General features: G+C 38.4%; 1 protein-coding gene across 4 annotated transcripts in view; it reads left to right on the plus strand.

The window, feature by feature from the left end:
• Positions 1 to 13,845, plus strand: part of NAALADL2 (N-acetylated alpha-linked acidic dipeptidase like 2) — a 1,446,698-nt gene that overhangs the window by 1,066,292 nt on the left and 366,561 nt on the right. For all 4 annotated transcript variants that reach the window (XM_020980535.2, XM_078147179.1, XM_020980532.2 and 1 more), the window contains one exon: positions 12,672 to 12,815. In XM_020980535.2, coding sequence (XP_020836194.1) covers positions 12,672 to 12,815 — 144 coding nt within the window. The remainder of the gene's footprint in view (positions 1 to 12,671; positions 12,816 to 13,845) is intronic.

A 13,845-nucleotide genomic window follows, 5' to 3' on the forward strand; every position in this document is an offset into this window, starting at 1 on the left:
GGGATAGGTTTCATTTTTAAATTAAAATTTACCTAGGGGAAGATACTGAATTATTGCTGAATTGAGTAAATGAATTAAAAATATAAATAATCTAATTGGTTTTCAATACTTGCACTTAAAAAATTCAAATGCTGGTGTGCTTGGAATTTAGACTTAGCCGTATGGAAAATTAAGCAATAATAATAACAATAGTCCAAATTTATATATGCCCTTATAATTTCCACAGGGCTTTTCTCACTGCAATCACATGAGGTACAAAGACAACCTTTTGAAGTAGGTAGAGTGTTTCTTGTCATTTTAAATATTTAATTGGCATTATAAACCTAGCATATTATAGAAAGAGCTTATAAACAATCAGCTAAATATGGAATAGCTTTCCAAAGAAACCCTAAGGTTTTAATTATTTATATTTTGATTAAAAAGGAAAGTAGTATTGGAATAGGCCTTTTTAGGAAATAAGAACAAAACAATTACTTTTCCCTGTGTCTTTTTTCTTATCCTCCTTTGTACTTATAAAGATAAAATGCCTTTTGTGTAATAACAGCAATAGGAATAACTGACATTTCTGTACTGATTTCAGGTTTACAATGTACTTTCTTCATGATAACTTTGTACATTAGCTCGTTTATACTGTTGTTCCCACTTTTCAGATGAGGAAGCTCAGGGCAAGGGAAGTTATGTGACTTGCTGAGAAGGATAGAGTTTGATTGAAATTGACTCCAGAACCAAGGCTCTTCCTACCGTGCCACAGTAATATGGGTTCTGTCTCAGTGTAGGCCATCTAGAAAAGGTTAGAGGATGATGTCCTGAGGACACAGTGGGAGGATTGCTCATCTTCTACTGTGGTTGTGTGGTGGGAATTGTTAGGGCAACGAGGTTACGCAGTGGATGAAGCGCCAGGTCTGAAATCAGGAAGACACATATTTCTCAGACTTACTAGCTGAGTAATCCTGGGCAAGTCATTTAATCCTGTTTGCCTCAGTTTTCTCATCTGTAAAATGAGCTGGAGAAGGAAATAGCAAATCACTCTGGTACCTTGCCAAGAAAACCCCAAGTGAGTCAGACATGACTGAAAAACGACTGAACAATAACAAAGGAACTGTGAAGTTTTGGATTAGGTGGCTTTTGAGATTCCGTAATCCTCTGAATTTAAATTTAGAGCAAGGTCCATTCACAGTCCTTTTCAGGTTGCTAGCTACTATAGAATACTTCCTCCAAATTGATGTTGGCAGCTATCTCATAAGTAAATGTTTAGAATCAAAGGACTATGGAGCTATAAAAGACCAAGTATATCATTTAGGTCTCGGTTTTCATTTTAGAGGTGAGGAAACTGAGGCCCAGACAGATGCAGTGACTTGTTTTAGGTAATACAAAGTTTATCAATGGCCAAGTTGAAACTAGACCCCCATCTCCTATTCAGCGGTCCATCCCTTCTACCACTTTGTCTGTTAAGTAACTGACTGATTGCAGAGAGGCACTGCTTAGCTTTTGAAGCAGGTTACAGTGCTTTGCTAATTATAGCTGATTTTTTTTTTTTTGCAGTACCATCTCATTCAGAAGGCCTCCAGAGCTATGTCAGCATTCTTGTCATAACTAGAGAAAAATGCCTATCTGGAGGTAAAGTTAGGAGTAAATTCACTTCACTTCAACAGCCAGCCCTCCCTGTTGCTACCTGAGAAATACCAAATTGATAGGAATGCTAATCATGTTTTTAATTAAATTTAATTTAATGTACCTCTACATATAAATAATTTTAAATGAAATTAATGGCTGCATAGTTCTACATCTAAAATAATGAATCCACCAAGTTTGTTTTTCTTCCTTAAAAAAAATGCACAATACTCATTTTCCAAAACAAGAAACTTTACAAATCATTTCCAACACTCATACCCTTGAAATTTAGAATGAGACTCTTATCAATAAGAAACATGTGAAGAAATTTGAATTGCTTATAACTGTATTACATTTAGCTTGCAGGTGGCCAATCATCCCAATTTTTCAAGCCAGGAATACTTTCAAAGAAATAAAATGGAAAAGAGTTGTGTTTGTGTCTAGCCCACAGCTTCTTAATCGTATGCTGTAGTTTATGGTTTCAAAATTTTCTTGTTATTAGAATGCTTCAGGGAAGGGACCAGTTCCAAAAAAATAGTGATAGATACAAAGGAAATGGAAATGCTTGTGGTTAATGTGCACTGAATTGACTGGAGGCATCCAAATATCCCTTTGAAATGGACTGAAAACAGTGTGTGCCAAATCTTAACACAGACTTGTTTGGGATTAGCTTTACAAACCAGAATTTTCAATTTCTTAAAAAGAAAGAAAAGAAAAGAAGAAAGAATGAAGGCAACTGAATATAAACAAATCTGGCAGAGAATAGGCATAGTGCATTTTTAAAAAATCTCAAGGTAGTGTACATTTGATAAATAATCAACTTTGCTTGACAATTTCAAAATAATTTGACTTCATTGAAGCTGTCTTAATGGTGCTTTGGTTAAAACAAGAAGGGACATAAATTTTAAAAATTCTGAAAATGAGTATCGGTTTTGTGTCATACTGTCAATAATTGTATGTCAGATTTCAAATAATTTAATTTTGTAGTTGAGTCCTCAGTGTTGCTTACACTTGGAGGGTGACTAGCACCCAGTAAGAGACAAATGATTGTTAAATGTTATTCTATGACAATAACAAGAGTTATGACTTCATTGTCATCAGAGGCAGTTTGGAAAGAATAATGGCTTGGAATTAAGAGGAGCTGCGTTCTAATCTAACCTTTTATGCTTACTGCTTGTACAATCTTTGGCAAATTTTTAAATAATAGTGACAGCAACAGCAACAATAATAAAGTAAAATTTACAGTGTTTACTATGTGCTAGGCACTTCGTGTTTGCCTTGGAGCCAGCTAGGTAGCTCAGTGGATAGACTGCTGGTTCTGGAGTCAGAAAGCCCTGAGTTTAAATCTAGCCTGAGACATTTACTAGATGTATGACCCTGAGAAAGTCGCTTAATTCACTGGAGAAGGAAGTGGCAAACCTTTCCAGTATTTTTGTAAAGAAAACCCCGTGGAGAGTGGTGGTGTGCTATATGTGTTCCACAGGGTAACAAATAGTCTGACACAGTTGAATGACTGAACGATAGCAATGTGTCAGGCATGTGCTAAGCATTTTACAATTATTTTCTCATTTAATCTTCACAACAACCTTAAAAGGTAGATGTTATTATTATCCCCATTTTACAAACGAAGAAACTGAAGCAAGCAAGTTATGTGACTTGCCTAGGGTCACATAGCTAGTAAGTGTCCGAGGCCACATTTGAACTCGGGTCTTCCTGACTCCAGGCCCAGTATTCTTTCCACTGTGCCACCTAGCTGCCCCTGAACCTCTATGAGACTCAGTTTCCTTTTCTGTAGTTTGGACTACATGGCCCTTGAGGACTCTTCCAGCCCTAGGTTGAGGACCTCATGATGGAAACCTCCTCTTTTATGAGTTTCTGGGGCTAAACAGCACTCGCCCCCTCATTCCTGAATCTTTCTGGTGGAGAACCTTCCCAGCCTGGACTTGCTTAGTCTCTGGATGATACATGAGCCCATCATTTCCAGGACCAGACTGGAAGCCTTTTTCACCACTTATGGAGCCCCAGTTGATTATAGTCTGTAGATATAGTCTTTAATAGGGTCAGTCTGGATAGGCTACAATTTAAATGCTTTGTTAATCTTAAAATGAACTTGAGGTGAGACCTACCTAGCAAACACTGTCTCTTTGATCAAAATAAGAATGCTTATAAAGCACTATACCTTCATGATTCCATTAAAGCCTCCCAACAACTCAGCACACTAAATAGGTGTGGTCATCCTGTTTCACAGGTGAGAAAATATTACTGGCTACGTGCTCTGGGGCCACCATTTTTCCCTTTTGGGACTTAGTTTCCTAATTTGTATAAGAGGAAAGGTTTGAACAAAATTCCCTTTCAGTTCTAAATCTATGATAATATGAGACTAAGTCCACATCTTATTTTATAACTGAGATTTGAACCCTGGTCTTTGGGATCCGAAGGCCTGTGATACGCATTTTTATAAATCCTATTTATGATGATGTTGTTTGCCTCGATAGAATGTAAAGTCCTCGAGAGCGGGGCCTGTTTCTTTTTGCCTTTTTGCTCACTGTATCATTCTTAGTACCTGTTGTTCAGTTGTTCATTGTGTCTGACTCTTTGTGACCCCATGGACCATAGCATGCTGATGCTTGTCCATAGGGTTTTCTTGGCAAAGATACTGGAGGGGTTTGCCATTTCCTTCTCCAGTGGATTCAGGTTAACAGGTTAAGTTACTTTCCCAGGGTCACACAGCTAGTAAGTGTCTGAAGCCAGATTTGAACTCAAGTTCCAGCCCCCAGTGCCCTATCCTCTGAGCCACTTTGGTTATTGATTGATTGATTATACTAAGCTGCCTCTCTAGCAATTTAAGTATGATTGTTCTTACTTTGAAGGACTGGCTTCAGCAATCAGCTTGGCGCTTGCCAAATGAACCAGTTCAAAGATAAAACTTCCCTCTAGGAAAATTCCAATATTCCACATGGATGCCATTGGAACTAGAAAATTCTGATCTTTGTTCATGTGATAGTACACTTGTAGTTTGATATAGAAACAAAACAATTTTACAGTGATTCTATAATTTAAGAAGAAAGTTGTAATTATGTGCTAAAAAGAAAATAAAAACCTGTCTACAGAGGTCACATGAAAAAGATTTGGGGGAGTTGTCCAGATAATTGAAAGGACAGATACCCCAGATGGAGAGATCTTAGAACAGAGGTAGTTAAGGAAATGTCTCATTCCTTCCCACCCCCACCCCATAGCCTTTACTTCATATCTGCTTGACATACACCAATGTTTGTATATGGAAATTCCTTGAGAAAAGGGATTTGTTTTAGTTTTATGTTTGTCTTTAAATCTCCAGTTCCTAGCACACACCCACATGCATACATACAGGGACTTAGAATACATGAAGACACTAGGCACTTAAGAGATGCTTATTGATTCACTTTGGCTACTTCTACAGATGTTTTGGACTCATTGAGACATGTCTTAAATTTGTGGGGAGAGAGAGAGAGAGAGAGAGAGAGAGAGAGAGAGAGAGAGAGAGATTATGCTTCCATGAATGTGCTCAACCTAACCAGCCCTTGTTTTGATCTCTGATCCTTGAACCACCCTGTGTTTTCATGGGTGACCTTTCACCTTATGTTGTTCAGAAGTATTTCTCCACCTCACTTCTCAGCCTAAACTATGATTCTTCACTGTGGTTATCATCCCCAGGTCTTTATGTGTCTTCTTCTTCTAGAAGAATATGAGCTTCTTGAGGGCAGGAACTATATTAAATACTGCTTGTATTTATATAGTGAACACTTGGCATAGTTTCTGATACATACATAAAAAATGCCTATTAATACTCCATCCAACATCTATCTATCTATCTACCTACCTACCTAGCTACCATTATCATCTGTCTTTCTATCTATCCTTCCATCCATCCATCCATCCATCTATCCATCTATCCATCTACATTCATCTATCTACCTCTATCATGTGTCTGTCTGTCTGTCTGTCTACCTACCTACCTACCCATCTACCTCTATCATCTATCCACCTATATATTTATACATCGTTTAGCTAATTATCTTTCTCTTACTGCTTTTATCTAACCAGAAGTTTATAACAAAAAGAGCCAGAGCATTCAGTAACTGATTGATGGGTTTGTTCAAAATCAGTTCTCAATCTTCCTTATTCAGATGGAAAAAATTCTCAGTAATATGCTTTTTTTTTTTTGAGAAGATGGAGAGGCAGCTAGGTGGCACAAGTTTGGTGTTAGGTGGTACAGTAGATAGAGTGCCAGGCCTGGAGTCCGAAAGACCTGACTTCAAATCCAATCTTAGACATTTACGGTATGACGCTGGGCAAGTCATGTAACTGTTTGCCTCAGTTTCCTCATCTATAAAATGAGATAGACAAGGAAATGGCAAGCCACTCTAATGTCTTTGCCAAGAAAAAACCAAAAAGAATCATAAAGAGTCAGACACAACTGAAAATGACCAATTTTTTTTTAAATCATCTAGGTAAATGCCTCAACCTTTCTTCTCCCTTCATGCATCTAGATAGTAAACATATCTTTCTGCCTATAAGAAACATTAGCTTCATTTTCCCCTTTCCCATGCCATAGTCAATTGCCAGTGGCCATAATAAGCTAAGTGAGAAAGGGGAGCCGATTCGCTACTTTTGCTTGTCCTCGGTGGGGCATCTGTAAGTTGTTGCAGCATCTGAATATATCAGTGTGGTTTTTGCTGACACAATACATGTGCTCCTTTCTATTCCACCGACTGCAGAAGGAAACAGAACTGACAGTTTTTACAGTACATTAAATGGTCATTAAGATCAAGTGAATTCCACTAAGACAGGATCTGCTTGCTTAAGAGAATGATAAGATGTGATGCTGTAACTGAGTTGGAAGAAATTACTTTCCCCCCTCCCCCAAGACGTGAGCTCCAGACTGATAATCTAACTTTTTAATTACCCCCAAGAGATGAGGGGCAAGATGAAGATATGTGATATGTCTTTGAATAGCCTTGACCAAAAGTTTAGATTAAACTGGAATCATGATAAGGGTCTGTGGAATGTATTTTACAATAATTGTTACTACTTTATTTCAAAAGCAAACTAGCAGAGAAAAATAAATGATATGTGGAGGGACAGAATATCTTCAGGTGATATCTGTGTGGGTCATATACCCTCAATCAATCAATTAATGAGCTTTTACTAAGCCCCTAAGGTGATGGAAGTTTATAGAATCATAGGCTTAAAGCTGCAAAGGGCTTTTGATATCATCTAGTGCCTCATTTTATAGCTGGGGAAACTGAGGCAGAGAGATGTTAAGTTACTTGCCCAAAGTCATGAAGGTCACTAAAGAACAGAATACTTACAAGCTGTGTGACCCTGGACAAGTCACTTAACCCCAATTGCCTTGCAAACAAAAACAAAAACAAAACCCAGAGTAACATCTTGAATCCATTTCTTTTGGCCCAAAATTCCAGTGTCCTTTGCAAGGCCCAATATAACCCATTCCCCTACATAGATTATGGTTTTTCATAGTTTTAAATATATATATATACATATATATATGTATATATACATATACATATATATATATATGTATGTATAATATACTTAATATGAAAACCACCTTAGATTTAATTTAATCGTTCCTCTAGGGATGTGCTACCATCCGCACATCCCAACATTTGCACCCCACTAATAATACCCTTGAATTTCAAAATATCTTTGACCCCCCACCTCTTTTGTTTTTGCTAGTTCCCCAAGCTGCAACTCCCAGGTTTCTGTGAGGATCATTTTCGTTAACTTTAGCAAATATTTATTGAATCCATAACAGTCGAGGCTGTATGTCTAGAATTAAATGAAATAACATTTTGTAAACCTTATAATGTCATTTGCTATTGTTTTAGTCTAGTCTTGTGAGCTCAGCATTGAAGGAATTCCAGAGTAGAATCCCTCCACAATACAGGATGGCAGTTTCCCAGCATCCTTGACAGCTCTTTTTCCCAATACTCGGGACTTGTTAGAGATGGGACTTGAATCCAGATTCTTTGACTCTGACACTGGCCCTTTCTCTGTTACACCATGCTTGTTTGTGTTAGAGATTTGTCTGCTACTCAGATGACTTGGGTTTCTGATGTTTCTTCTTGAGGCAGCTAGGTGGGGCAGATGATAGATAGGTTCCTCAGCCTGGCATCAGGAAGCCCTGAGTTCAAATCCAGCCTCCAACACTTAATAGCTGTGTGACCCTGGGTAAGTCACTTAACTGTTTGCCTAAGTCTCCTCCTCTGTAAAATGATGACAATAATAGCAAATACCTGCCAGGGTTGTTGTGAGGATCAAAATGAGAGCATATTTGTAAAACACCAGATGCAAGGTACGCATTGTTCCCTTCCCTATTTCCTGTTTGAATATCAGCATTGCCCTGACTCCTGGTTTCTTTGACTTCTTGGCCTTTGGCATACTTTTGATCTCTCTCTCTCTCTCTCTCTCTCTCTCTCTCCTCTCTCTCTCTCTCTCTCTCTCCCTTCCTTCCTTCCTTCCTTCCTTCCTTCCTTCCTTCCTTCCTTCCTTCCTTCCTTCCTTCCTTCCTTTCTTCCTTTCTTTCTTCCTTTCTTCCTTTCTTTCCTTCCTTCATTCTTCACTTTTTTCTTTCTCTTTCTTCCTTTCCATCCATTCCTTCCTTTCTTTTTTCTTTTCTTCTTCCTTCTTTTATCCTCCCTTCTTTTTTTCTTTCTTTCCCCCTTCTTTGCTTTTTTCTTTCATTCTTCCTTTATTTCTCTCTTCCTTTCTTTTCTTCTTTCTTTCTCCCTTCCTTCTTCCCTCTATTCTCTCTCTCTTTCTGTCTTCCTTTTTTTTTAAAACAAGAAATCCTTACTATTTATCAAGTTCAATTTAGAGGTGGAAGAGATCTGTGACATCATTTAGTCAAAACTCACCATTTTAGAGTTAAGGAAATTGAGTCTAAAAGTTGTTATAGGACTCACCAGTGTCACACAGGTAGTAAGTAGCAGTCAGGACTTAACTACCTGCTTGGTCTCCACCTGACTCTGACCTCTGGTATTTCTAATCTGACTTCAGACCTCAGTCTTCTCCTGCTTCACAACTGATCACTTCTCTACACCCAGGCTTCCTTTAACTTGATCTTATGTTCCTAGTTTTTCCATTGGCCAAAGTCTATTTTTTGTGACCCCCTCTAATCTGTATTCTGGGCAAAGATCCATGCAGAAGTATTTGAAAGATGTAGTATCTGAGGGTTACAAAACTGCAGAATCACAAGAAGTGAGGCTTTCAGCGGCTGAACCGTAGCTGTACAAGAATCCCATTTGCAGTACTGATAACTGAGCGTCCATCCTTTTGGGGAAGACTCTTTATCGTTCATTCATTCATTCATTCATTCATTCATTCACTCTATCAAAAGCAGTACGTTATTGGCTAGTTCTCATTATTAGGAAGTTCCCTTTAAGTCAGTGAGCATTACTTATCAATTTAAAGTAGGATAAGTATGTTAAGAGATTGTACTATACTGTATTTTACTTGAAAAAAAAGATTGATACCAGCTAAGTTTTTTGTTTTTGTTTTTGTTTTTAATCATTGGGATCTGAGCTCTATGGGTAGGTAGGTGCACAGTGGATAGAATACCACACCTAGAATCAGGAAGATTAGTCTTCCTGAGTTCAAATCTGGCCTCGGACACTTACTATGTGACTCTGGGTAAGTCACTTAACCTTGATTTCCTCAATTTCCTTATCTGTGAAATGAGCTGGAGAAGGAAATGGCACACCACTCCAGTATCTTTGCCAGGAAAACTCCAAATGGGGTCACAAAGAATCAGAAATGACTGAAAAAAAAGACTAAAATCTGAGCTCTATGGCTATTCGAATTCACACAAGAAAATCACTTAATCTATGTCTTTGTCTTATTTTTCCTATGCATAAAACTGGGACTAGTAGTTCATCGAGGTGCTTAAAAATATAAGTGAATAAAAATAGTGGAAGTGTGTTAAGATTTTATATACAAGCTCCATATAATGGAGGGCAATGGAATTCTTCCCTGAGCTAATCTTATTTAATAAAATGTGCTTTTCCCCTTACTTTTTGCTATAATTTAATCTTAGTGTTCTGTAAAGTCCTCCTTTTAGTGTCTGTTCTCAGAAGTGAACTGTTTGTCAAATTTCCATTAAGCTTAAGGTGAAAAATTAATGAGCCACTCACTTCAGATATTTCAGAACTAATGCTAGTCTATTAGTAATGCTGGGGAAAGTCAATGTTGTGGGTATATACAATTAGAGTGTAGGGATCACCATATTTAACTTTTGAAAGTTTATTATTTCACATCATTAGCAGGGCATTCTAGAGCATCAAGGGAGTACATTTAACAGTCTTTTATCAACAGAGAAATTGATCTAAAAGATCATTTTTATTTATTGAAGCTTGTATTTGGTCTAGTTCAAAATATAGTATTTTAAAGCCAAATGAATATTAGGAACACTTTGAAAAAGTGTTAATAGGGCCAAAGGGGTGCTGGTGATGGGTGAGCATTGTATGTGAGGGACAACCAATGGGCCGCCTCTGTGCTCCTCTACTGTCTTTATGATGTAGAGAGAAATTACCTAAGACAACATGCATTCTAGGTGGGCTCCCTGTGGCCAGCTTATTGTGGAAGAAATGGTCAGATATGCAAAGAAAGGACAGGCATTGATGGGATCCGCTTATTGGAGATTATTTTTCATTTAAACAAGAATAGAGAGCCTATTGAGTAAATATATATATATATATATATATATATATATACATAAATATATGTATATATGTATGTGTGTAAATGTATACATATACATGCATATAAATACATGTGTATATAACATATATAGAGATATAGGTATCCTTTACCTTTTTCAATTTATATTCTTCAGCATCATTTTGTAGAAAATGAAAGTTATAATGATTGAGAGAGTTATCTAGGTAGAAATTTCAGGACAGAGTTTTAAAATAGTTTTGTCCAGAAATGTCAGCCTTAATGAAACTACAAATTATAGCAATCAACAAATATTTACTAAGCATCTATTCCAGATGCCCTTTTTTGAGCCGTCCCTCTATCTCGCCTACGTTGGCAGTGCAGCGGTCGCTCAGAGAACTGATCCATTACTGAGTGGCGTGGCAGCTTTGAACTATTCTGTTTCTGACTTGGACCTCTTCTTCCCTCCTTGGGCAGCCAGATGGCCCTCTCCTTCCACAGGCACACCATATTGGTCCTGGATTTAGTGCTGATATCTGGTAGGTTTTATTCACTTCAGCTCAGGATTCTTGAGCTCAAATGACCCGTCAGCCTCAAGCTCCTACGTAGCAAGGGTTCTAGGCATGGGCCATCATGGCCAGCCTTATGTATGACTTTGGATGTGCACTATATACTTGATGATTTTTCATTTGTCACGTCACTGGTATTTGGTTCTCATGTTGTTAATGCTCTCATTTCTGATTAACACACATGTCACAAAATCTAGTTGTCAGAAACTTGAAATGTGGATCTGGTAGAGAGAAGGAAACATTTGCAAAGCTTCGAGGAGACCCAGGGGCCACTCTTCCCTCCTAGAATGGGGAAAAGGCTGGGTTTGAACCTTGGCTGAGTTTGTGTAAAACTCCGGGATGATAGGATCATGAACATAAATCTGGGAGGGACCTCAGTCACTGTCTCATCTGAAATGCCCTCATTTTACAAATGGAGAAACTGAGGCCTGGGGAAGGTGCCCCAAGTGAGACAGGTATTCAGAGTGGAGGAGTTTGGATCACCCAAGCCATCTGAGTCCTGACTTCTTTATCACAGAAATCAGCAGAATGATGATTATACTACCTTCCTCCTGGAGCTGCTGCAGAGAAGTAATATAATAATAAAAAGTAATAAATAAATAGAATTTAAGCTTTTGGGGATCAGGTTTATTTTATTTTTAGCTTTTGTATTTTTAGTGTCTGACACACAGTAAGTGCTTATTAAATTGAGTCAAATTGAAATGTGTTATTCTGTTACAACATTGAAAGATTTTAATAAGTGCTTACTAAATAAATGCTCATTGAATTGAATTATTTTTATTCTCCTACAAAGTATAGACCTATTAAAGCTTATAGTACAAATGATCCTTACCCCAACTCAGGAGAAAGAGCTAGAATTCTTTTTTTCTTATGAGTGACTCTTCCTTTTCCTTAAAGAGGGCTTTCTTTTCTTCTTCAGCAAACTTTAAAACCTAGACACTTAGCATTTTTTCCAGCCTTGTAGTTTTCAAGTGATAAATTAGGAGAACACTTTTATAACTTATTTTCTCATTTGTATATAGCCTGTCTTCTGATGCTTAGATCATAGTCCTGTGAAGTACCTCACTCCTTGTAGCTCTGTGAAATTAAGTTGCTCAAAAATTTTAATAGCGTTTTTCTCCAGTAAAAGTGCTAGGGAAATATTGGCCTGTACTGGAAGAAGCAATGGGCTGCTTGATGCTGCATTTCTGAACACACACACACACACACACACACACACACACACACACACACACACACATCCAGAGAGACAGAGAGAAAGGTGGGCAAAGAAGGATCAGGGGGAGGAGAGAAGTGAGATACATACACACATTTATATGTACATTTAGATACATATAAATCGTATATGTGTATAGAATTTCCCTTTTGACTCAGGATATATGCAGAATTCAGCCAAGTTTTTTGATTCCTTTTTTCCATAAACATATTTTGGCCTTCTTTTGTCTCTGGAGCCCACCTAATCACGATTTCTTCTTTGTACTTTCCAGCACACAGATCGTTTTGAAATCACATCTCCCACCCCACCACCCTAAAGCCTGCAAGCTTTGTCACATTGGTGGGATGCAGCAAGCAAGCAAACTGAATCCTAGAAACTGACTTAGAGACGAGTAGCTGCCGACACCCTTTCTCTATCCTGATCATTTGAGAGAAGAGTATCGTGTCACAGCTCATCTATGCTTTGTAGACCTAAGAGTCATTTTTTGTGTAGGACCCTTCTGGGACTCTCTGTGTTTTTCCCTTCCTGAGCATCTCCTCCTGCCTTTCCTAATACAGATGGAAGCTCCAGAGAAAGCCGATCCGACCTCACTCATCTGCTCGTTCAGCCCATCTCTGCATCTCTTGTTGCCAGACTGTTTGCTTTGCCCAAGGAGAGGGATCAGGCTGATACCTGCAGGCCTCTGCAGCTCTCACATGATGGTAAGTCCACCTTGTCTGTCTCTGCATCCTGAGGGTCAGTGTGCTCAAGATGGATTTTCTACAACTAGCCCAGCCTGCGAAGGAGAGCCCATTCCAATGCCAAGTGGGCTGAGGGGGAGTCAGAGAAATGAAATCTGGAGGCTGTTTCTCCTGTTCACTAGCTCATGACCTTGGGCCCATCACTTTCCATCACTGACTCTAGACTCAGAAGACAGAGGTTCAAACCTTGCCTCTGGTGATTGCCCTTTGTGTGAGCCTGGATAAGTCTCAGCATGCGTGGGCATCAGACCTTTCCATAAAATAAGGAGGTGGGAGTGTTCGACCTCTAAGGTCTCTGGTAGCTTCAGACCTATGACCCTTTGAGGATTACTCACTAATCTTGAAGGTCCATGCTATCTCTAAATCTGTCTTCCATACGACTCTGCCAGGCAGTGGCTAATACCCGAGTGTTAGACCTTCTTATCTTCCTAGTCTGTATTCTTGGTGATCTCATCAACTCTCATGTGTATGTGTATATACTCACACACATGTGTTGTGTATGCATAACACACAAATATTTGCACATACATGTATTGTGCATGCATGACACATATATGTTGTGCGGCTTGGGTAGATATGCATGTGCATGGGTATATGCATGTACATGTTGTTGTTGTTTTTGTTGAATCCTGGCTGACTCCTCATGACCTCATTTGGAGTTTTCTTGGCAAAGATACTAGATTGATTTGCCATTTCCTTCTATAACTCATTTTACAAATGAGGAAACTGAGGCAAACAGGGTGAAATGACTTGGCCTGGGTCACACAGCTAGTAAGCATCTGAGGCTAGATTTGAACTCAGGAAGATGAGTCTTCCTGATTCCTGGCACTCTAGCCATTGCGCTACCAAGCTGCAATCTTTATATGTGCATGTATACATATATGATATTTACTGTACGTCCATGCCCTTATATGTATATACTATATTCATTTGTATTATATTTGTATCATTTATATGATGTATACTATATGTCCATGCATTTATATATATA

The sequence above is a fragment of the Phascolarctos cinereus genome, unplaced genomic scaffold, assembly GCF_003287225.1.
Source record: "Phascolarctos cinereus isolate Bilbo 61053 unplaced genomic scaffold, phaCin_HiC Scaffold_7;HRSCAF=346, whole genome shotgun sequence".
In the NCBI taxonomy this organism is placed as follows: domain Eukaryota; kingdom Metazoa; phylum Chordata; class Mammalia; order Diprotodontia; family Phascolarctidae; genus Phascolarctos; species Phascolarctos cinereus.